General features: G+C 33.9%; 2 protein-coding genes across 10 annotated transcripts in view; one reads left to right on the forward strand and one right to left on the reverse strand.

Moving 5' to 3' along the window:
- LOC100186837 (ileal sodium/bile acid cotransporter-like) overlaps positions 1 to 24,617 on the forward strand; it is a 28,637-nt gene extending 4,020 nt beyond the window's left edge. Inside the window, exons 1-10 of one of the 6 annotated variants that reach the window (XM_026838576.1) lie at positions 1,287 to 1,698; positions 2,038 to 2,134; positions 2,580 to 2,704; positions 3,053 to 3,188; positions 4,062 to 4,180; positions 4,815 to 4,912; positions 5,355 to 5,453; positions 5,749 to 5,874; positions 6,228 to 6,323; positions 6,682 to 7,145. In XM_026838576.1, the coding sequence (XP_026694377.1) occupies positions 1,689 to 1,698; positions 2,038 to 2,134; positions 2,580 to 2,704; positions 3,053 to 3,188; positions 4,062 to 4,180; positions 4,815 to 4,912; positions 5,355 to 5,453; positions 5,749 to 5,874; positions 6,228 to 6,323; positions 6,682 to 6,867 (1,092 nt within the window). In that variant the 5' untranslated portion in view covers positions 1,287 to 1,688 and the 3' untranslated portion in view covers positions 6,868 to 7,145. Of the gene's footprint in view, positions 1 to 1,286; positions 1,699 to 2,037; positions 2,257 to 2,579; positions 2,705 to 3,052; positions 3,189 to 4,061; positions 4,181 to 4,814; positions 4,913 to 5,354; positions 5,454 to 5,748; positions 5,875 to 6,227; positions 6,324 to 6,681; positions 7,146 to 24,606 lie in introns of those variants that run through there. The other 5 variants (XM_026838581.1, XM_026838574.1, XM_026838572.1 and 2 more) reach the window with 5 other exon arrangements.
- The window catches only part of LOC100184439 (brefeldin A-inhibited guanine nucleotide-exchange protein 1), a 31,964-nt gene continuing 7,822 nt past the window's right edge, over positions 1,030 to 25,171 (reverse strand). For 2 of the 4 annotated variants that reach the window (XM_018815674.2, XM_009863811.3), the window contains 27 exons: positions 25,038 to 25,091; positions 24,462 to 24,573; positions 23,797 to 23,919; positions 23,219 to 23,455; positions 22,751 to 22,859; positions 21,776 to 21,977; positions 21,358 to 21,504; positions 20,740 to 20,910; positions 20,199 to 20,283; positions 19,364 to 19,529; positions 18,761 to 18,900; positions 17,919 to 18,047; positions 17,383 to 17,541; positions 16,819 to 16,930; positions 16,509 to 16,649; positions 16,094 to 16,246; positions 15,585 to 15,811; positions 15,129 to 15,243; positions 14,507 to 14,664; positions 14,108 to 14,331; positions 13,395 to 13,570; positions 12,887 to 13,051; positions 12,096 to 12,226; positions 11,693 to 11,858; positions 11,003 to 11,132; positions 10,633 to 10,750; positions 9,202 to 10,042 (listed from right to left, as the gene is read on the reverse strand). In XM_018815674.2, the coding sequence (XP_018671219.1) occupies positions 9,920 to 10,042; positions 10,633 to 10,750; positions 11,003 to 11,132; positions 11,693 to 11,858; positions 12,096 to 12,226; positions 12,887 to 13,051; positions 13,395 to 13,570; positions 14,108 to 14,331; positions 14,507 to 14,664; positions 15,129 to 15,243; positions 15,585 to 15,811; positions 16,094 to 16,246; positions 16,509 to 16,649; positions 16,819 to 16,930; positions 17,383 to 17,541; positions 17,919 to 18,047; positions 18,761 to 18,900; positions 19,364 to 19,529; positions 20,199 to 20,283; positions 20,740 to 20,910; positions 21,358 to 21,504; positions 21,776 to 21,977; positions 22,751 to 22,859; positions 23,219 to 23,455; positions 23,797 to 23,919; positions 24,462 to 24,573; positions 25,038 to 25,091 (3,973 nt within the window). In that variant the 3' untranslated portion in view covers positions 9,202 to 9,919. Of the gene's footprint in view, positions 1,211 to 6,225; positions 6,308 to 9,201; positions 10,043 to 10,632; positions 10,751 to 11,002; positions 11,133 to 11,692; positions 11,859 to 12,095; positions 12,227 to 12,886; positions 13,052 to 13,394; positions 13,571 to 14,107; positions 14,332 to 14,506; positions 14,665 to 15,128; positions 15,244 to 15,584; positions 15,812 to 16,093; positions 16,247 to 16,508; positions 16,650 to 16,818; positions 16,931 to 17,382; positions 17,542 to 17,918; positions 18,048 to 18,760; positions 18,901 to 19,363; positions 19,530 to 20,198; positions 20,284 to 20,739; positions 20,911 to 21,357; positions 21,505 to 21,775; positions 21,978 to 22,750; positions 22,860 to 23,218; positions 23,456 to 23,796; positions 23,920 to 24,461; positions 24,574 to 25,037; positions 25,092 to 25,171 lie in introns of those variants that run through there. The other 2 variants (XM_018815677.2, XM_026838562.1) reach the window with 2 other exon arrangements.

Raw genomic sequence — 25,171 nt, forward strand, 5'->3', positions numbered from 1 at the left:
TTTATTATGAATTTAAAGGTAGAAACAACGTGTAGAAGCAAAATGAAATTAGATAATACACACAAAATCATATTTTATGTAAAATTTGTTTCATAATACCGAAAAAACTTGTAGAAACAGCTGACATAGCTATTTTTACGCAAAACCACATTTTTAACCGGTAACTTAGACGGGGAAGCCCCAGAGCAACATAGAGATCAGATAAAATCGCTTTTATTGGACAGAATGACGTTAAAACCTTGATTTTTGGGCAGAATATGAACCATCTTCTTAAAAAAGGCTTTAGGGTTTTCAAATCAAGTTTGGTAAAAACTTTTAAATGCTATGATGCCTTTTTCAAACGTTATATTGGTAGATAATTCCTTCCTCTTTCAAATAAAACCAACTGTAAGAACTTTTACCAACTATAAAAAAAATGATGAACATTTTTGTGAACACCTGTTTCAAAATGCATATTTGCATTACTCGTCCCTAAGGAGTTAAATACTTTTTTACAGGACTTCAAATATTTTTTTGAACATTTAATATATATATATATATATTAGGCTATATATATTTAATTAAAAAGAAAATTTACCAAATTTTATTTATTTTTTACAAACCTGACAACAACAGTTGTGATTTTTTCGTCACAATTTTCAGCAAGAGCGAGTCTGAACAAGATTCTCAACGCACAAGCGAGACTGGTTGTTTCTTGTTTGATCAAGTTGGGTTTCGATTTACCTTTAAAACCTGAAAAAGTATTTTTACAGTCATAATGGAGGTTATAGGTTCACACACCTTGGCACAGTTGGTTAACATGGCTTCATGGAACCAGAGGTAATGGGTTCAAGGCTTGTCACTGCTACCATTTTGGGGCAAGACTCTTAACGGCAATTGCTCCAACCCAATGGTCACTAACGGGTCGTATAAATTATGTGCCATGCCCTAAAGGTAAAAAAAAATCGTCAAAATATATTAAAATAATCACTCACAGGGTTACATACTTGGTAACTCGTAATCAAGCACGAGGTGTATAAAACAGATAAAGAAAGTTACATTCATTCACCACATTGGTTGGTTATACACATCAAGTAGTAACGCGGGAGCCAATATATCATAATATTGCGTGAAAACATCACATATATCGAACAACGCATGGTCACAGGTTGTCGCAAACCAATCTGATTTCTCAATTTGTTGTTCGGGTATTTTCATCTGGTCAAAAATCCTAGTGGACATCTGTCAATGGCATGCTATATTACCTACAGAATTAAATTGTGGAAATTTGAAAAATTCAGTCCCGATTGAGCTGGAAAAAACGCTGGGTTGACTGTTGGTGTTTAAAGCTCCATAAATCGCTTGTATAAAAAATTTACGAGGTCTGTCTGAGGGATAAGTGGTTTTTATATAAGGTGGTAAAGCCAACACTTCAATCGAAAAAGTTTAATAAATGCAGTCGAATTGATACTAGGATGCAGTTACACATATGATACGGTTATAATTTATTAAGGTACCTCAGTATTTTTTAGAACACAGTAGTAAATAGCAATGGTAGAATTATACAGGTGTGCTATAGATATAGTAGAAAAAGATAATAAATACATTCGTTACGGTGTAAGAATATATTTCTACAGATCTGCCTGTATTTAGCGTTTATAGTAGTTGACAAAACACGGCAGCAGATTGGTTTCGAAACAAAAGTAAAGATGACAACAGGTAAAATGTTCCGGTTTTTAGCTTTATCTTTGCTAGCTTTTTACCCATACTTTTTCAACTTATTTATCAATCAAAAAGTGTTATAAAGAATGCCGTTTTTCCTTAATTTGTCATTATTACATTAGTATAAAGTTGGTTGGGGTAAAACGGGACACATTTTTATTTCCCTTTGTCAGTCATTTGGTAGTAAACAAAGAATAATTACAGAAAGTGAATATGTTTGGTGCAACAGTCATGCTTTTTAATTCTGACTCTTTGTTTTTGAAATAACAAGATTTTCGCTATACTTTTTAAAAAGTTTAATAGTTGAATAAAAATTGATTTTGCTTTCAATTTCAGAAATGGGGAACATCTCGATCAACGTGACGTCACCACCACGTTTGCCGTTCGTTCCAACACAGAGCTTGCAAAGTTACCACATATCGGTTGCTACAAAGTATTTATTAACTCCGTAAAATTTTTTAACCGTATCCTCATGACTCTGAGAGCCTTTTTTTGGTAAAAACACGATCAGTGATTTAGGTGCTAACAGTATCCCATTCTACAGCAAATTACTAGGTTTGTTTTCATACACCTCAAGCCTGCTTACAAGTTATTACATATGTAACTTATTTATCCTCGTATGGCAGGCAACGGCAGTCATTATGATACAGGTGTTTTGTTTTCATACACCTCGTATCGCTTACTAGTTACTGCGTATGTAATTGATTTTTAGAAATATATGACTGACTATTAAGAGTATCGTTCATTTAACCATAGCTTTAAGAGTAACCGGCCAATTTGGGTAGTTCATTTAACCATGACAATTTAAAGTATCTTTCATTTAAATGTATCATATGTGTACCTGCATCCTAGTATCAACCATAGTTCGCATATTGCAGTGTTATTGTAGCGGTTGGAATGTTCGGCATTGGATTGACAACGGACTTTTACAAGATCTGGTATTACGTCAAAAGGCCAAAGGCGTACGGCGTAGGAGTTTCGTTACAGCTTATTATTGTACCGTGTAAGCCATGTATGCTATAGTGAACTTACTATTTATGTAAAAGTTTCAAAGTGAAATTGCAGGGTTATTTTTTATGGTTTATTAGTCCAGCTATATTCCGCATTTATTACTGTTTGGCCAAAACCTCACACAAAGAAAGTTGGATTTTAAAGCCCACAACTTTATTTACATGTATACCTAATAATAAATTTACTTATTAATCAAAATTAACATAGTTTAAGCTGTCATATATTATACTGCTTGTTTACGAATAAAAAACATTAACTTTTACTTTTTACCCATAACATGTAAAAAAAATTTACATTTAAAAAAAAAGTAAAAAAAAGGATTTTTAAACTTTTTCCACAGTGGTGGCTTGGGCGCTTACGAAGATATTCGTGATGAATGACATTCAAGCACTTGGGGTAATGATCCAGGGTTGTTCACCTGGTGGAAGTGTCAGTAACGTGGTGATATATTGGTTGGACGGGGTCGTTGACCTCAGGTATATGAATGATTGGAACTTATTTATCCTCCCCGAAAAACGACAGTCGTTATGACACGGGTGTTCTGTTTCATACACCTTAATGTGCCCGCTTACAAGTTACCACGTATGTAACTAATTTATCCTCGCGTGTCTGGAAAACGACAGTCGTTACAACACGGGTGTTTTTATTTATACATCTTGTGCGCTTACGAGTTACCATGTATATGTATGTAACTTATTTATCTTTGCATGCGTGGAAAATGACAGTCGTTATAACATGAGTGTTATTCATAAACCTTGTGCCCGCTTAAAAGTTACCACGTATGTAATTTATTTATCCTCGCATAGCGGGGCAACGACAGTCGTTATAACACGGGTGTTCTGTTTCATACACCTCGTGCCAGCTTACAAGTTACCAGTTTGTAAATTTGTTTATCCTCGCATAGCGGGGCAACGACAGTCGTTATAACACTGTTGTTTTTGTTTATACATCTTGTGCCCACTTACAAGTAACCACATATCATATGTGACATATGTAACTAATTTATCTTTGCATGGCGGGGCAAACTACAGTTGTTAAAACAACGTTGTTTTGTTTCATACATCTTGTGCATTTACGAGTTACCACGTATGTAACTTATTTATCTTTGCATGGCGGGCAATGACAGTCGTTATAACACGTTGTGCAGATTATCGTTCAACTGGAAATTTACCGGACAAAATTTAACCAGAATTAGATAAGAGTCTAGTCGATTGGAATTCTAAATTAAATAAAACTCTGCTGTTAACTTTTAATTTGGGTTTTGAATTTGGCAATAAAACGAATTTAATTATTAATTCTGCTGTCATAACTCACTGTGCAAACAAAATATGAACCAGATATTTTTATAGTATCGCACTGACAACAACGACCACTGTTCTTGCCCTTGGTACAATGCCACTATGGCTCCTCATATTTGAGAAGGGGAATAACTTGGACAGCTCTTTGCGGATTCCATTCAGAGATCTAGGTCAGTGTATTTATTGTACCGAGTTTTAGGTAACGGGCCAATCCTGGCCTAAATCCTGTGCTTATAAACCTAACGTTTCCTCTACCAATGTAATGAGAACATCAGTCTTTATTTTACAGCCAAGTACACACAGGATGCTGCTATCATTGTGACTTGTGAGCGTATGTATCCTTGAGAAATAATGAGAAAAAATTTGCCATAAAAATTGTCGGCCATGCAAAGAATCCAAAATGTACACCCACATAGTTACATACGTGGTACCTTGTAAGCAGGCACGAGGTGTATGAAACAGAACACCCGTGTTTAACTTATAACGACTATCATTGCCCTGCCACGCGAGGTTTGTACATTTTATATATCCTCGCATGGCGGAAAAATGAGTCGTTATAACACAGGTGTACCGTTTTATACACCTAGTAGTGGCAGCTTACGAGTAACAACGAGTGTAACTTTGTGGTTTATTGTTTTTGTTGTTTGCGATTTTTTTCTGAATGAAAATTTGGACAACTCATTAGTGATCACTGGATTGAAGCAATTGTCGTTAAGTGTCTTGCCCAAAGACACATACGCCCACAATGGTAGCAGCGACGAGGCTTGAACACGTATATTAGAATGATGTTTTTTCCCATAACAGCAATAACTTTGGGAAGCTTTCTTGGTCCCCTACTAGTTGGAACGTTCTGTTCTTGGGTTTTCAAGAAAAAGAAAGAAACTTCACAAAAGATAGCAAAGGTCATTTTTTTTATATGAATTATACTAATGGTGTAACTTAAGTATATATTATTATCTGCCAACAAAAAAGCCTTGGTTTTATTCATAATTTCATGGGATGCACCTTATTCATATTTCAACGGTTAGTACACAAAGAATTCTACACATTTATATAACTGTATCCGGTATCTTCTAAAAAGGAGCGTTGTTAATTGTTTAAAACATGATTAGGAAATATGGGATATAATGTGCTAAAGGTGTCCCATCTTACTTTACAGACCACAGAAATAACATTATCACCCCTGCAAAAATACAATATGTGAATAACTGTAGAAATGTTTCAAATAAGTGTATTTCAAAGATTATGTATTTAAAATTCAACTGTATATTGTTTTTCAATCAAGAACCTTAAACCAACTAATGAGATTTTTGTGCTAATGATATCCCATTCTACCCCTTTCAGGCTTTAATCGTTTTAGCGTCAGTTGCCCTCCTTGTAACTCTGATAGTCAACAGCATAGTTCAACCGATCAGTTGGACCTTAACTTGGCAACAGGGAGTCGTAAGTTTAGTTAATATACTTAATTAGGTCAAGTTCTTTTCGATATGGGTGAGGTCCTATATCAAGACATGCCATGAGACCTGGGACTTATGCCAGAGTTGGCCCATTACCCCAACATTATATATGCACATTCTATTCTATATGGGTGAGGTCCTACAGTGAGGAACGCCATGGAACCTCCGAATTTACCCGGTATTGGCCAGTTTCCCCAACACCCAGGAATGCATGGAACTCACCCAATTTGCATTCTTTTCTCTTATCAAGTTACTCATACAACGTGTGCCTAAACTTTCAGATTGTGGCAATAATGCCACCAATTATCTACTTGATCGGGCACTTGATTTGCATGATTCCTCAACTTAAACTCAACTCCAAAGTTCGCCGCACGGTGGGGATAGAGATCGCACTGCAGAATGTGCGGGTCAGTAAAAAATACCACAATACTTTATATTCATGTGGCAGGGTCCAGGGATACAAGAAAAGCACACGAATTACGACTATTTTTCTTCGAAATACTTGTTTGGCAAAATATATTAATATATATAGTAGGGTGGGGAAAGATGGGACACCTTTAGCACATAACATCCAAATATTCTGATCGTGTTTTAAACAATTAACAGCAGTCTATGGGAGTCGTGAGGATACGGTTTTATAATTAATTGAATGTTCTTTGTTTACTACCAAATGGGACAAAAAAAAAATAATGAAAAGGTGTCTCATCTTCCCCCATAAAATGGTTAATTTTGAGTTAAATTGACTTTGTAATATTCCTAGATTTGCATATCAGTTCTTACCACAACTTTCCTTGCTACAAGACCAAGGATTTATGGCCAAATTGTTCTGTTTCCAATTCTCTATTACATATTTCAAGTAAGTATATATACTAATTATATATAGTAAGGTGGGGTAAGACGGTGCATGTTTCATTTTGTTTACTGTCCCATTTAGTAGTTGACAAAGAATATTTACAAAATGCTTCCACAATTACACCAACCCAGTGGTCCCCAAGAAAAAACAATTACCCAAAAAGTTACATATATGGTAACTCGTAAGCTGGCAAGAGGTGTATGAAATTAAACACCTGTACTGTTGTTTTCTAGCCACTCAGGATAAATTAAGTTACATTTATTAATTCTTTCAGGTTTATTCATTAAATTAACTTTTATTTTGACAATCCCTAAAGCTCTGGTTTCAAACACTACTAAACTACACAAAATATTCCCAACAGATCGGGTACTCGATATTGTACGGTGTGGTGTTGCATGTCGGGCGTCGATACGGTTTCATACAACTTGAAGAAGAAGAAATGATAGAAGATGAATCGGAAGAAAAAAAAAAGGACGAAAATGAAACGAAAAAAGATCCTGAAGATGGAAAAGAGAACCCTGCGTATGAAAAAGAAGACAAACTGTAAACGATCCTCTGGAAATTTAAGTCAAGCACTTACATAGTTTTTAAAAACAATTTGTTTTTTAAAGATCTAAAAATAAAACTTCCGGTAAGCGAGATTGAAAAGAGCATCGAGACATTCAGCAGTTAGATCTGCAGTTTTAACACAAAATTTTTAAGAAGCTGTTTTTATTTAATTCATGACACTTTTGGCATCTTTAGATTACGTTTATGCATCTCTATCTATGTAGAAATTTTAAATTTCTGTTAGTATTTCTAATAAGGATTAGATTATACCATGTTTATTGTCACTATCGATAGTTTGATTTTATTGTATGTTAGAGCTATATTCATACCTACACAGCCATATTGTTTCAACAGTTATAAATGTAACTTATTTTCATTAGGGGGGCAACAACATTCTTTATAACAAGGGTGTTGTTTTATTCACCTTGTGCCCGCTTACGATTTACCACATATGTAACATATGATATGTTACTTGTTTATCCTCGCATGGCGTGGCAAGGTAGTCGTTGTAACATGGGTGTTCTGTTTCAAATACCTTGTGCCTGCTTACGAGTTCATACATATGTAACTTTGTGGGTAATTACTAAATAGTTTTTGCGGGATACTTTTTGCAATGTGTGTTTACATACGAATACCTCGTTTTATTTTAATGATCATTTTAGTCGTAGTTTAAAGCTAGAAGTGTAACAGTTTCACCACTGTTGGCAAGAAATGCCACACTTTATAGATAAAGCTTATATTTTAGATGACTTTCATTAATTTATTGCAGCATTATTCAAACAACATGTTTGTAGATAAAATTCAATATGTTGTGCAGCATTAAATTACTTAATCGACCGGCGACAGACAAAATTAAATTTATTATGAGGCCAGACTGCAGAGTATGGCAGGTGCACGCGCGATTTTTTTACAGACTTTCGGTTATGCACGCCACAATTTGTCCTACGCACGCCAATTAATTAAACAAAGAAAAAAATACGTATTAAATTAAGTAAGATTTCCTAACGTGGCTTGAAAATGTACATGCTTTGCACGCAGATTTTTAATGATAGCACGCGCGAACGCGAAAAATAACCGTCTTGCACGCGCGAGATCTCGTCAGGAACTGCCATACTTTGCAGACTGGTTAGGAGGGGGGTTATACAAATAAAAATTTGAAAAAATGTATTTTTGTCCGCCGTTGAAATTTGTAAAACTCATGGTTTCTGGAACTTATCATTATATGGTACAATGAAGAAACTGACCATACATTAATATTTAATGCAAAAGGTTAAAAATTTTACCAATCTTTTTATTAAACAAAAAAACATGTTTTAGTGCTAGTGAATAGTCTTCCCCCCACCTTATTTGCAAACCACTAACCCCTATAACAACCAACTACCAACTCCCTAACTATCAACACCTAACCCTAACCTAGGGGTTAGTGGTTAGCAAATAAGGTGGGGGGGATTCTTCACTAGCACCAATGTTATATGACCAACTTTTTAATGTTCTATTCCATCAATATTTTTATTTACACAAACTTACCATTTCATTGCCTTTGATATTCTTTAATAAACAAACTGTACACGAATGCTTCTTTACCCTTCTTTCTCTTTTCTTGCTTCATTATTTAAATGGGTCAACATTTGATTTGCTCAGATTAGCTATGAGTTAAATAGTTTGGTTATATGGTTTTATAATTCTGTAAACATTTACTTCAGTAAGTTTACTACCAAATGAAGCGATAAAAGGGAGTTATAACATGGACCATATGTATATATTATATACTCTTTAAATCGGGGCTATTTTGCTCGTCGCTGCTACCATTGTGGGCGTGTGTGCCTCTTGCGAAAGAAACACTTAACGCCAGTTGCTCCAATCCCCACAAAGTTACATACTTGGTAACTTGTAAGCGGGCACGAGGTGTATGAAACAGAACAGCTGTGTTATAACGACTGTCATTGCCCCGCCATGCGAGGATAAAGCAAGTTACAATTATTAGAAAAAACAGAAGTTAAAATTGCCGCCAACTGTTTCTGCAAATGCTGGAAATCGTGACGTCAACGCAGTGCTTCCCAATGTTTTTGCGCCACGCTCAATCTTGCGCCAGTGTTTCCTTTTATATGAAACAGAATACGCGTGTTATAGCGCTACGCCATGCGAGGATAAATAAGTTACGTACTTGGTAACTTGTAAGCGGGCGCAAAGTGTATCAAACAGAACACCCGTGTTATGACTGATCGTGTATTCCAGTGTTAAAGAATTCAGAATTAAATTAACTTTTAACTTAGACTTCCAAAAAATTACTGCTAAGGCCCTTTACTGTTTTTTATAGACAACAAATACAAAATTTTAAAGGTTCAATATTTAATTACTGTATATTTTCAATGTTACGACACACCGAACACAAATTGTACCTACTTACATTTGAATTACTAAGCTACTATGAATATATAGTGGCTGCATATATTTGGCTGGTGAGACAGAATTAACAAACCAGCCATTACTAGTTGAAATGTAAATAGGCGAAAATGTTATATAATAGCAATAGTAGTAAGTATAGATAGATATATTGGTCGCGAAAGAAGCTAAAATAATATAAAATAACGGACACGAAATGACAAAGTTTGTGAAATTACAATTCTACGACGAACTGCATTGTAGTTCATTGCACTCGTGTTAGGTTTCCTGGCTCAAAACATTCTTTGTATTCAGTTTATCCATAAGACACAGTGCATAGCTTTTAACACAACAGTTAGTTTAACAAATTTAGGTGAAATCGGTCACTTTTTATGGAAAAAATACAAAATTTCTTGTATTCTTTTTAGAGCGGGATGTTTTCCATCATGATTCGTTGAGATTTCTTCACCAAGCCAAGTGAAAATAAAAAGAAAAATAGGACCTCTATGGCTGCTACAAAAAACAATTTTTCGTTTTTTAATGATCTTCGTTTTTGGCGAATCTTCGTTTTTTGACGAATCTTTGTTTTTCGTTCTTTCAACAATTTTTGTTTTTATATACACACGGAATGCTACCGCTCGATAGGGACCAGAAGGTTGTTAAATATTTCACTTTGATTGTTCATTGCATCGGACGAAATATCTTCGAAGCAGAAAACGAACTTCTGGTTTGATTTCATGCAACAGAAGGTCACATAAAGGGGTGTGGAGGTCGCTTGAAAGTAACGTGAACTGCAGGAAAAGTAGATTTCATTAAGATTTGAAAATATTGCATTTACCCTACTGGTTTGATTATATAAAAAAAGACAATTTATAAAACCAGTTCAGAAAATTAATACATTGATTAAAAAACATTGGTTGCAGGAAAAAGTAGATTTCATTAAGATTTGGAAATATTGCATTAGCCCTGCTGGGTTCGCTATACACAAAGTCACAAAGGACAGTTTATAAAACGGGTTCACAAAATTAATAGATTGAGCAGTAAGTGTTATTACTATGTATGTGTGACTACATGAGAGTATATATGAAAGCAGAGTGAACTGGGAAAAAAGGCAGAGTTTTATTAGGATTTCGAAATCATGTTTGTTGTTATATACGTCGTTTTTTTTACTCGAGACTAATTTAGGACTCTCCTAGTCATCATAAAAAAATAAAATAAAAAGAAATACTTTATAAAAAGAAAACTGTCCTTACCAACATAAAGAAAAATACCTATTTAATAAACCTGGTTTACAAAATTTGTGGTAATAAGCCAACTCTGGCCTACATCTTATATCCCCCAACCCAAAAGGGTCTCTCCTATACAAAATATGAATATTTACCTTATCTCTTCCCATCCTTAGCATGCGTGTTAATATTATCAACAATATTGGTGTCCATGAATCTCTATGCGACTCAGATGTTATGAGAGCAAAATATTTCAATGCGATTTGGCACGTCCTGAAAATTATAAATGTCAAAACAATATGAATGTAACAACACAATTAGTTAATATTTGAAAGACCAAGTTTTTTAGCAGTTTAAAATTAAACAATTAATTTTTTTACAAAAGCAATTAACTACAATTAAAAAAAATGTAAAAAAGGTAAAACACAATTAGAAACTGAGTATATAAATTCATTGTATGTAATGTTACATCATTTTAATAAAAAAAAAAAATTTTTACCAAAACTGTAAATAATTTTTACACACCTGACAAGAACAGTTGTGATTTTTTCGTCACAATTTTCAGCAAGAGCGAGTCTGAACAAGATTCTTAACGCACAAGCAAGACTGGTTGTTTCTTGTTTGATCAAGTTGGGTTTCGATTTACCTTTAAAACCTGAAAAAGTACCATTTTTTAAACAAAATTTTGCCATGATACTGTAGGCCTGTAGGGTATGAGTTCAAAGCCTGGTGTTGCTACCATAGGCACCAATGGGGTGGCAGGGGAGGGCATACACTGCATTAATCCGTAAACATTAGCATCAAATTTGTTTTAAAACAATACACGTCTACCAGAAAAAATAAGGGGGGGGGGGTGAATCAAAAAAATTTCAAAACTCTTTTTTTTCTTGGTTTTAAAAAGGGGGGGGAGGTCGCAACACCTGAACCCCCTGGCTGTGCAACTGCACGTCTAACTATCGCTGCATTCCAAGTTAGGCAGCTTGCTACATTGTAAGTCTGAAAAAAATTGAACAGTAATTGCTCTAACCAGTGATAACTAATGTATTAAAATGCCAGTCACACACAATAAACAAATTGTCAATAAAGTCGCACGAGTTTCGTAAGTGGGTACTTTTAACCCACATTTTTTAACAAAACCTAACTTAATTTTTTTTTAAATAACTAAACCAATTCTACTATAAGCCAAAAATCCATTTTCAAATAACCAAACCAAACCTGCTTTCCACAAGTTTGTTCTTTGTTCGTTGTCAGAATTAAATCGCTTGGCGAGGACATGGGACTCATGGAGGCAACGAACCATGACAAGAAGTTGTTCTTCGTTCAAGCGTGAAAACATCTCGTCAGGATTACGAACTTCCGTTGTGATGTCACAAGTGTGATCCTAAACCAATCAGAATAGGATATTCATTTAAAAAAATAGTTTTTTTAATGTTTTTACTATTTAATTCGTTTTATTTTTTTTCCTTAAACCTTTATTTCAACTTATCGTTTTTAATATATTTTTTTACAGCTTAAATTTTTTACAATTTAATTTTTTTATTAAAATTTTTACAGTTGATGGATTTGAGGATAAATGTAACATACATAAAAAACAAGAAAGCCTTAATAATTATCGCACCTGAGCGATTCGTATGTTTGCCTCATCATCGTGCTTTGTGGTGTTGGGGAAAAATAAAATACGGTCGACACATTCTATTAGTTCAGATGTCAATACGCATGATAGTTGCAACTTGAATAACTCATCTCTGCCTGTGTTGTAAAGTATTGGTTGTTAGTATTGGTTGATAATAAATAAAACTAGTTTATTTTATAAGGGTAAGGTCTATCGTAGATTTTGGTTCATTACTCCGACATTGTATATGCACATTCATTCTATTCTATATGGGTGAGATCCTACAGTGAGACACGCCATGGGCCCTGGGCTTTAAACCAGAGTTGGCCCATTACCCCAACATTGTATATGCACATTCTATTCTATATGGGTGAGATCCTACAGTAAGGCATGTCATGGGACCTGAGACTTAGGCCAGAGTTGGCCCATTACCCTAACATTGTATATGCACATTCTATTCTATATGGGTGAGGTCCTACAGTGAGGCAGGCCATGGGATTTAAGCCAGATTTTGGGCCATTACCATACATTAAACTAAAAGTACATAGTTTTAAAATGAAAAGAAATTCTTTTTCCCATAATCAGAAATAGTAGGGCGGGGAAAATGAGACACCTTTAGCACATAATATCCAAATATCCTGTTTGTGTTTTAAGCAATTAACAACAGTCTATGGAAGTTGTGAGGATACGGTTTTATAATTCTTCGAATGTTCTTTGTTTACTACCAAATGGGACGAGAATCTAGAATGAAAGATGTCCCATCTTCCCCCAACCTATATACAGTTGTGTGAACCCACCATCTTTTTGTTTCCATTCCAAAATATTATTTGGCGAGACCATTTTAAATACTTTCTGCATGGTTGAACACGATAACTGCCAAACTTCATCCGTGAATTTTTCTCCGTTTGAAAGAATGAGATTCTCGAAACAATTGACACCAGATCGTGCTAATTGTTCATTCTCTGTGATGTCATAATAAACAATCAATTAATATTTATTTAAATTAAAAACAATTTTAGTTCCTTTTTTACTAATTGGAGCATATGACACTTGTACAAACTAACCAAGAGGTTATTTTTTGTTTAAAACGTTTAGTTTTTTTAACACAAATTGTTTTTTTTTATCACAATTTTTATTACTAAGTAGAAATATTTTTCTGCATCAACAACAAAAAAAATTCTTTGTTAAAATTGTTGGTTAAGTTACAACAATCGTTTATCAACTAATTCTTTTTTGAGTTAAAATCTGTGAAAAAACTAAACTAAAATTCATAAAACACAATTTTTCTGTGATAAAAATCCCCACCTTTTTCGACACACCACAGCAGCTGGTTATACACATCAGGTAGTAACGTGGGAGCCAATATATCATAATATTGCGTGAAAACATCACATATAGCGAACAACGCATGGTTACAGGTTGTCGCAAACCAATCTGATTTCTCAATTTGTTGTTCGGGTATTTTCATCTGGTCAAAAATCCTAGAAAAAAATAATTTTTAAATTAATACAAATTTTCAAATTACCTACATTATGTTTTTGAGGATATTTTTGCACGTTTAAGTATTTGAAAAGTTTAACTCTTCTTAAAAAAGTCAAACTCTTTTTAAAAAAGTCAAACTCTTCTTAAAAAAGTTAAACTCTTTTTAAAAAAGTTAAACTCTTTTTAAAAGGTTCTTACAACTTTTTATTTTCTAAACTTTATTTAATTGTAGCTAGACTTGTTCTGTGAGCTTGGCTAAATCATTTAATCAGTTTTTCAGTAAAAGTGTTCAATTACCCCAACATTGTATAAGCACATTCATATTATTGTATATGGGTGAGGTCCTAAAGTGAGGCACGTCATGGGTCCTGGGATTTATGCCAGAGTTGGCACATTACCCCAACATTGTATATGCACATTCTATTCTATATGGGTGAGGTCCTACAGTGAGGCATGCCATGGGACCTGGGATTTTTATTCTAGGAATGCCGTATTGCCCCTAAATGCCAACTGACCGAGTAAATAAATAAAATCACCTGAAGATAATTTGAAACAAGTCGTTCCACCAATTCTCCGTGAAAGTATGTCCGTGTGTTTTCATGATCTCGAACATCACTGTGAGACCTCTCGTGCGCACGTCGAGCTTGCATCGACTGATGATGCACGACAGCTCAAATAATATGGGGAACCACCCTCGAACCCATACCCGTTCACCCGTGCGAGAGGCCGGGGCTTCGTCCCCGATTAAATCCTCAAAAAGCTGCAAAAAAATTATTTATTTATTTTAGTAAAACTATATTTCATTTTAAATGAGTGTATGCAAACAAATATTGTATGTAGGTGATGTCTTACAGCACGTCAGGGACCTAAGATTTAGGCCAGAGTTGGAGAACCGTCTTGCCCCAACCGATTAAACATAAATCCAAATATTTCACCTCAGGTTTCAAAGCAACATAATCGGCGCATTGCCGGATAAGACGAATCGCCTCCATGCTCGTATCGGGGAAAGCTGAACAGGAAAACTCACGAAGAGCGGACACCGCATCCTGGAAGCAGTGGATAATGGAGGAGAAGTAGAACTGGAACGTCTCATCTGGGGAGTGAATAATATTTTAGTACAAAAAAAACATTATTTTTTATATTTTGGTCAAAGAAAATTCTGGTGAGAATTGAATGTTAGAGTGACCAAATTTTTTAAGAATTTGGCAAAACGGAATATTTTTTTATTTATTTAGTGAAAAAAGTTAAAATAATAGAGAAGAGCAAACATTTTTGACAAGTATAAGACAACTTATATATATAATTTGAATGAATGTATGTAACCTATTTATCCTCGCATAGTGGGCAACGGAAGTCATTATAACACGGATGTTCTGTTTCATACACCTCGTGTGCCTGCTTACAAGTTACTACGTATGTAACTTTGTAGGTGATTCTTTTATACATGGTTGATAATTTGGACAACCCATTAGTGGCCACTGGGTTGGAGCAATTACCTTTAAGTGTCTTGCCTAAGGACACATAGTTCATTTCAAACAAGTTTGACACCGAACTCACTTATAATATTAGCCGTTGTTTCGAACGCAAGTTCCACGATGCTTTCATCTTGATGTGAAGCAGCGATCGTAAACACAGTGAAAATATTCTTCCACCCTGACTTTATGTTGGACGCCTGGGGGTTGAAAAGGAAATTAAGTCTTAAACCTCAATGCTAGAAGCCTGGAAATTGATAAAGGCATGAAATCAGGTCCTAACTTTAATGCTTAAGAACATATATGTTGACTTTTTTGTGGCTGTCTAAACATTGGAGAATTTATAACAATTTAAGCTAAAAATGTATAATTTGTAAGTGGATTAAATATGGTTGGAAAACCTTACAATTAAGTTTAAAATAAATCTAAAGACCCATTAATCCAACTCTAACCATAAACCAATATTTTCTCTGTCTTAAACTGTAGAACAGCCAAACGAATATATTATATCTTAATTCTTATTCAAAAGGGGGGTAATTACCTGTGAAGACACCATCTGTGCGATACAACGAACCACCATATCCTGTATCATTAGGGTCGGGTTATGTTTCATGATATGCTCAAATGGTCGCAAGAAATCCTTTTGGAAACTGAAGCCAGGGAGTTCTCCCTTCTCGAGGAACTTGGTTGACAATTGTCGTAAGCTGTCAACGGCAAAGAAAGCTACACCCTCATCATCGCTACAGCCAACTGCATTGAAATGCTCGCCTGTGGGAAATTGCTGTTTAAGGTACGGAGTTCAATACGCGTCAGACAAAACGTTAGAAAAACACGACGTTTCGTTTTCATACAAAATGAGCCGCGAAAAGATCATTCACATTATATGTGCCTGGCATAAGTATCTTAAAAAGAATTCCATAATTTCATTACTATTTAAGTTTAGACATGCAAAAGTAAAATCCTGAAAAATATTATCTACATACAAAGAAAATAAAAAAATATATATATATATCTAAAAAACAAAATAAATAAACATATAAATCCACTCACCCAAAATAGCCCATATTCTTGACCATTGTATTCTTATCCTCCCCATGTTGTAATAAGAGATTTCAACGATCTTTTGAAGTGAGAACATCCTTGGGTGGGAGGGGTTGCATAGCTCGCTCAACGACACTTTGCTCAACCATTGAACAAAATCAACTGGAAAAAAAAAGTTAATTAAACTTTTATACATAGTTCACATTATAGGATTTGAAAAACTAAATAAATTTGCTGATTTTTTATTAAATAGGTATTTCTATTTTAGAATTTTGTTAAATTGTGGTTTTAATCATTGTACTAATGAACTACTAAAAAAATGATATTTTAAATTATAGACATAAAATCAATTACCAAAAATACTTAGAAAGTCTAAATGTATATACGTGTACATATTTAATTAAAATAATAAAAAAAATTTTACCGATAGCATCTCCATCCAAGCGCGTCGAACCAGTGAAAATGCGATCGACCGCGACGACAAAACTTTGCGAACTCGTTTCACCCATCGACTCCTGGATGGTCGCCAACTTCCGTTGCTCCATGCCAAATGTTTTTGTTAAAACTGAAAAAAAGAAGGATAAAACATGGATTTGGAAACATGGAAAATAGAAAAAAAGGAAAAAGTTTTAATTAAAAAAAGGAAAACATTAAAAAAGGAATAAGTTTGAATTAAAAATGGAAAAAATTGAAAATGGGAAAAAGTTTTGGGCTTAAAAAGTTTTGTTACTTACTTGGGTTATTGTCCATTATACCAGCCGATCTTTTCATGGCTGTTGTTGCTTGGTCTCGCACACCAGATCCAATTAACTGCAGCAGCTCGAGGTGGGAGATACATTTCAATATCTGGGGATGACAGTTTGTTGGTTAGCATTCAGCATTACATATCAAGATAAAGTTTTGGATGTGTATGGAGAGGTTTATTATTAGGATGTGACACACATTTCAATATTTGGGGATGACGGTTAGTTGGTTAGCATTTACAAAATATGAAACTTAAGTATTACTTTAAAGTTTTATTTTTAAATGTTTAGGTAACTCAAAAAAAGGTCTTAAACCATTAGATGTTTTAAGTTCAAAGTGTTTTAAGTTAAAAAGGGTGTTAGGTCAACTCTGGCCTATAGGACCTCACCCATATAGAATAGAAAGTGCATATACAATGTTGGGGTAATGGGCCAACTCTGGTCTAAATCTCAGGTCCCATGGCATGCCTCACTATAGGACCTCACCCATGTAGAATAGAATGTGCATACAGAATGCTTGGTAATGGGAATTGGAATAGAATTAAAAACACTCACTTCGTGCCAAGATTCCTGCAGGTAGTTGCCATCAGTGTAAGCTATCGATATCAAAGTCTTTATAGCTTCAATATTCTTCAGCTTAAGTTCACGAATACCAGCGTTGGCTTGAAGGAGAGAAAACCTTGAAAGAGCTTGAATGAAAGTATCACGTTCCAACTGTAGTGAAAATAAGTTGTATGAATATCTTTTTTTGTAATTTTTTATTATTTTACTTTTTCCTAACTTTTTTATTTAGAATTATTTTTTGGAATTTTTTTTATTTATTTTTTTTCTATCTAAGTTTTATGTAAATAAGTAGTTTTATATGAATATTATTTGTAAGCATGCATGATGTGTATGAAATAAAATAAGTTATAATACTAAGAACATTTAGTGACATTAATGTGTTCAAAATTTATCAGCTTTAAGTTAAAAATTACTGCTTTTTTACATTTGTCTTTTTAAAAAATAAATCTTTTTTTTTATTTTTTTAAAAACAAAAATTCTCTGTTTTCATTTTTTGAATTAAGTTTTTGTATTAAATAAATACTTACAGAAAGGCCAAATATGCAAGCCACACGGACTGCATATCTCATCCCATCTAAACATAGACTTGTAACTTGTTTGTCCTCAAAATCCTGAAGGCCCATTGAGAAGGCAACCATGAGGGATCGCCAGCATAACTGTGTGGAGAAAATTAATGAATGAGCACGTATTTCATATTGATATTGAGCACGCAAAGGTAAAAACAATAAAATTATTGAATGGGCACGTACTGTTTAATGAGCAATAAACACTCAAATTAATTAATGAGCACGTAATTTTAAATAGCAACAGAATAAATGGGCACATGAGATTAAGCTTGCATTAGCAGAGTTAAGGAGTAAATATGCGTTATACAAAACAAATATAAATTATATTATAAAAATATTCTGATTTTTCAGTCCAAAAAAAAAAAATATTTTTAAAATAATTGACCTGCAAAAAAAATTCTTAAAACAAGACAGCCATGGCGCCGATCCTGGGTATGCGGCGCATACTTCGGAATATTTATAGGGTATGCGGCATACCCATTTTCCAACGCTAAAGCCTAGTGGTCTCATTCTTTTGCTAAAGCAGGTGCGCAGTACGTTGCATTTACGCGCGTAAGAAGTATTTATTGCAAACGTATTAATCCTTTACTTGATCGCATGCGTGAAAAGGAAAATATTTAACCTGTTTTCAAGCAACTGCAGGCAAAAAAATCAAGGGGACAATCGGTATTATGGCACAAATATTACGGCGTGAATTCCTATTGTGTCGAAATAGGAAATCGGCTAAGACAGCAGTTGTATAAATATAGATTTATGCCGAACAACAAAGTTTCCAAAAAAAGTCTAAAAATTGTTTTGTTTACCTTAAACATAGGTCTAACATGTTCATAATGTGTGGTGCAAATGAACTCGGCTTCCACGTGGCTTGCTGCTTCCATTAAAGCTTTAGCCGTGCTCGCCATGTCTTGCATCTCCCGTAACCTCTGTGCTGCTGGTGCTATACCTGGTGGAAAAAATGTACAAACTTTAATATTTGCTGTTGCTTTTGGTCAAGATGTTTCAGATACACACACTATAGGCCTGGGTAAAAACATTTTTGTTCAGACCTTAAGTTTTTGTTGTGTTTGGTCATTGTTGTAAACTTTGTTTAATTTTAAAAAAAGCTTAATTTTTTGTTGTGTTCGGTAAGTGTTGTAAAGTTTGTAGTTATAGAGATGGAAGATTCTTGTGTAAAGAAATACAGTAAGGATCTGGTGCTACAAAAACAGAACAGACAAAAATCAAGTCTAGTAAATTGTATAATATAAGATATATTTCTCTTAAATGACATCATCAGTCTCTTATTCAAATAGAAACAAAAGTAAGTAAAAGATTGGCATTTAGACTTTTATTGCACGTTTGCAGGAAGTGGATGTTGCCCTCTATATGGGTAAGGTCCAAGAACAAACGAATTTTTCACTAAGTACCTTTTAAAGTTGAAACTTTGTTGTCACTTCGTGTCGGTTTGATCGAAATTTCCTTCTTCTTGATTTGATCGTAAATATTCTCGAGGTATTCACTTGGTAGATCTTTACTGTCGTTGATTCCTCGGTTCATACGAATGTAATCTTCCTTTGTCATCTTTCGCTTTACCTGTGGAGGATGGCGATTATGTGGTAACGATTCACGAGAATGATGGTGTTTATGTGGTAACGATTCACGAGAATGATGGTGTTTATGTGGTAACGATTCACGAGAATGATGGTGTTTATGTGGTAACGATTCACGAGAATGATGGTGTTTATGTGGTAACGATTCACGAGAATGATAAGATATTTCATGTTTATTACGATTCATGAGGTTTTTCATGTGTATCACGATTCATGAGATATACCATGTGATCAAGATTCATGAGAATAATGAGATATATCATGTGATCACGATTCAAAAGACTGATGAGATATTTCTTTCATGTGTATCATGATTCATGAGTTTTTTCATGTGTATCACGATTCATGAGAGGTGACTGATATGATCATGAATTATTTTTCAAGTTTTTTCATATATGGCATTTGGCCAATGAGTTGTTATTCATGTGATTACGATTCATGAGATATTTCATGTGATTACGATGAGATGTTATTTATATAATTAAAGTTTTTGTTTATATTTTGTAAGTGACCAATAAGTTGGTATTTATGTTATCAAGGTATTTTGGAGCAGAAACTTTACTTTCATTATTATGCATAAAATAAAAACCTTCATAAAAAATGTAAAACAAAAAAACAAGCTTCAGAATAATGTCATATTTTATAAACCAACCTGTGAGCTGTGTAGATCAGTAGTGAGCATGATGACGCTGTAACCGAGGACATACGCGGCATCGGCTGATGCAAATATTGTTCCACTGCAAGAAATGTAATGAATTATATTCTGTTACTTCTGCTACCAGGCATAAAGTAAATAATTTTTTAGTGGCTCATCTGGTATTAAATATAAATTATGTCGTGAAAACGACTTCAGAAATGCTTTTAAATCTGGAAGGTAACATATAAATAGGAAGAAAATAAAACGAGTACCTCCAACATTACACCTATGGACTTCATCCATTTAAATTACAGAAACAAACGAAACTTTCAACTCACTGGAATGCAATAAAACATAATACCATCCCTGTTTTAAACATAAGAAAAACATTACCCAGTTCACACATAGAAATCTCATGTATATAAAATACAGAAACAGTAAAAATTTTCACCCACCAGGACACAAAAAAATTAATTCACAAAAAATATAATGTGTTTCAAAAAAATGAGAACCATTACACCTACGTAACTTATAACATTCTAGTTAATCCACTCACTGAGGGTTGCAGTCACAATATCGACTCGCGAACTTCTCCATCAAGCGATCAATCTTCTGAGCTTCCCCTGGAAGACGGAATCCTTCCAAGAACCTCCGGATCGCTGTCACAAAGTCCAAGGATGAGAAGTCGAGATTATCGATGTACGAGTACATCACTTCCTTGTTCCATCTATTGGTAAATAAATGGGTTATGACATCATTATCGTGATGTCATCGATTATGAAATCAATAATTGTGAGTTGCGACATCACTAATTGTGACATCATCGATTATGACATCATCAATTATGACATCTTTAATTTAAGTAATTTACCACCTAAAGTTCAAAGCAACTTAAAAGTTCATATTTACAAGGATGGGATCACAATGGCAATTGTTACGTGAACATGTTTTTTTTTGCATCTGCTGCAAAACCTTAATATAATAAAGGGGGGAATATTTTAATGTAAATGGGTGTTGTGGATTCAATCTGGTGGCATGAATGACTAACACAGGCTTCTTGGGTGTTGAGTTAATGGGCCAAATGTGGCCTTAATCTCAGGCAATTGGCAAAGGCCTCACCCACATAGAATAGAATATATTATAAATTAAATGAAGTTCTTTAAGTTTAACATACTTATCATGTTCTCCAATGTAGTCGCCGATTTCTGACGGGTTTAATCGAGTTTCAGAATGAAGGAATTCTGCCACGTCATTTGCAGTGTTGCCGATCATACCTTGCGCTTGTAGGAATGCAATGCCTTTAGATGGCTTCCGGTTGAACCTGAATTTAAATTGAAACACTGAAGAAAAACGGTTAGAAATATATGTTGGGTTTAAGGGGTAAAATGGTCCATGTTTTTGTTTCTTTTTCTCATCCAATTTAATAGATAACAAATATTATTTACAGAATTATATAACCATATCCTCACGACCCTAAAAGAGGGATGCAATTGTTTTTGCCAACAACTCTTTAGAGCATATTTTGACAAACTTTTTTGGGGGGCACATTTTGACAGACACTTTTTTGGAGCACATTTTTACCAAAAACTCACATTAGAATTCCTTGTTCCAAAATGTCCTTTTGCTGTTTCATAACTTCGAGGGTTTCTGGATTGTCAGCTGCTCCACCAGGAGCGCTGTTGAGCAAGTGGTCCGAAGTATCTGAGTTAAGGGAATGCGTGCTATCCATGTTCGATACCGATGAAGTGATTGACAGGTTGCCGGGGTTGCCAGACTCTGGCAGATGCTCTTTGCCTGGTTGAACATTTTTATTTAAAAATCCAGGTAAAAAAATTAACAATTAAAATAGGTTTAACATCTTAACTATAAAATCTTGCAGAATAGCAGACCTTTTCCAAATCTGGTAAAACTTACCTTTTTAAATTTACGAAATATTACAAAAAAGATATAAAATGCTGATTGTCCTTAATTAAATAAAAACACTTCATTAAAAAAGTTTTCACTTCTTAAGACTTAAGTAAAAATGTTACCAAAAGGTATAAATTGGTGCTAAGTTCGATTTAGAATATTTAGAATAATCGGCCAATTGTGGCCTAAATCATAGAACCCAAAGCGTGCCATGCGACCTCACCCACATAAAATGTAACAAATTAATACGCACAAAATCTTACCTAGATGTGACTATATATAAAACTTATATATTAAAAATATATATACAAGTGAAAAAGTAACCAAATATAAGAATTAATATTAATTGCATGAAATCTAGGTGTGACATAGAGTGAGGAGTAAAATACGTTTAGGATAATGGGACAATCCTGGTCTAATACCTACGACCTATGGCATGCCAAACATAGAATAGAATGCCACGCTGCGAGACCTCACCCACATAGAATACAATACACAAAAAGACCTGAATTTTTTTAACTATTTGCGTGATTTCTTACCCAGATGTGACTATACATAAAAGTTTTATATAAAATATATAAACCCGAAAAAGCTACATATAAAAAGCAAAAAAAAGCTACAGAAATATAAGAATTATCATTATTTGCATGAAATCTTACCCAGATGTGACATGGAGTGGGGATTAATGTAAAGTTCCGAACTCCAATCCACCATCGACTTTGTGATCATCACCAAACATTCCAAACTTTTCTTCCGCATCATGTGCTCCTAGATGCAAGGATCATGGATAAAGAGAGTTTTATAAAGAAATAGTTTTGCGGATCAATTTTCTGGATTACTTGTGGGATATGAGAGTCACTCATATCCCACAGTTTGGGGAAACTTTTAAGATTATTTTTTTGGACAATTTTTAATCACGTTTTTAAAAAATATTTTTGGAATATTTTTTTAGATTCTTTTTTAAGTTTTTTTTAAGGGGGGATCATTTTTAACCTAAATTTGTTCATTTTATTTTATTCTATTTCTATAAAGCCTTTTTTTGTGAAGCATTTTTTCATTCTTTTTTAACTTCTCAAAATTCTTATTAACCCCCACAAAACATTCTCACTTTTAATGAACACACATACCTGCGCTGGTGTTATGCCGACGTGATTATGGGATACTTGAGCTATTTTGCATAACAGGGTGACCAGCTGGTGGAAAACATTAGCTGCATTTATGTCACAGTCGTAGTTGACGTATATGTCCACCATGCATTGAGCATCCGAGCAGATCTTCAACAAAGTCTCAAGCACCATCCATTTATGCTGGAAGGAGGAGGACGAAGACTCAAGGATGTTGAGGAAGATCTCTTTGAAGAAAACCTAAAAAAATAAACAAAAATTAGATAAAGTTTCTTCTTTTTTTGACAATCTTTCGTTTTATAAAAAATTATTATATAAGATATTTGTATATGTTTTTTATCATTTTTGGGGTGGATTTTTTAATTTTATAAAACGGTATTTTTAGTGTATTTACTTTAGTTTTACCATTAAAATCAAGAAATTTATATGTTTTTATTATTTGATTTTATTTGTTTCTAATTTTGTGTAATTTTTAAGTAATTTTATTTGTAAAAAGTAAGTGTATTACTAAAACTATACAAATCATCAAATTGTACTGTAGCTTTCAACATTTTAAATACACAAACACCACAAACAAATACCTGTATCTGCACTTTCAAATGAGTCTTAAAATTTTCCAACAATTTGACGAAGATTTCAAGGGAGAGATGGAAAACATCGGGAACCGATGAAACCCCGTTTTTACTCAACGCCACGCAGAGGTACTGAAGGTAAGGAATGGGAATGATACATATGAGTGTTTTACAACTACTATATGGGTTATGGGTTGTGTATGGGTTAGGCCCTGCAACAAAATTTCTTTATTTTTAAACCAAAGCCAAATCGTTTCCTCTTAAATTTTTAAAAAGTCCATTTTTTTAATCCCAATTTAATTTTTTCATTTTTTTTAAAATCTTTATGCTTGATAACTTATACTTGTATTTAAGTATTAAATGTATTTAAGTATTATCACTCAGGAACAAATAAATTTCACCTGTTTTATCTAAACTGCATTGTACAAATATCGCCCCAAATTATTGAAAATTTGAAAACATTTCCTAAGTATTGTAGAAAATACAGAAAATGTAACTAAATTTTAACAACGTCACCTAAAATATTAATAAAAGTACAGAAAAAAATTTACTTGTTTTATCGGGTAAATAAACATTATCATTACCCTTGACCTGACATAAAAAATATTTAAAATCTCTTATGATAACTCAGACTAAATGAATTTGTTAAATGTCACTAAAAGAAAAAAATTTACTTGTTTTATTGCGTTAATAAACATATCATTATCCTTGAACACGGGACCAGCCGATTGTAAGATTGAATGGAGAAGATGTAACGACAGAATCTTCGATCGAAGCTCATGGGATCTGTGAGGACCAGTAACGTTGGGTTACAGGGAGTTTTTGCAAATGTTTTATTTTCGCCTATGCACAATTGAAGGCCACTAACCAAGTCAAAATTCAAGCCACAATTTGGAGATAAATTTTAATACTGGAAACTCCAACAGCCTTAAGTTTTAAGGAGGACCAGTAAGGTTGAGTTACAAGGAGTTTTTACAAATGTTTTGTTTCCGCCTATGCACATTTTAATGCCATAAAATTATTTTGGCAAGTTAAAATCACAATTACATATTTCAAAGTTATAAAGTTAAATTGAAAATTTAAGGTGAAAATTAAAAGCCACATTTTAAAGCCTTAAATCCAAGCAGGTAATGTAAAGGCCACAATTTTAAACCAAAAATACTCAAAGGAGACATAAATTCTCAACTTTAAGGGCCCTCCCCTGCCTATTGACTTAAAAAGGCGGACCACGCCTATACAAGCGAACTTACTTTGGGTCAGGTGGGCCATCTGATAATAACTTCATGCTCAACTTGCAGAAACTCCTGAAAGATTAAAACATTGTTTTTACATGTTTTATTTATGTCTTTAAATATATTTAGGATACTAGTATTGATAAGAAGTC

Source organism: Ciona intestinalis, chromosome 1 (assembly GCF_000224145.3).
Source record: "Ciona intestinalis chromosome 1, KH, whole genome shotgun sequence".
NCBI lineage: Eukaryota > Metazoa > Chordata > Ascidiacea > Phlebobranchia > Cionidae > Ciona > Ciona intestinalis.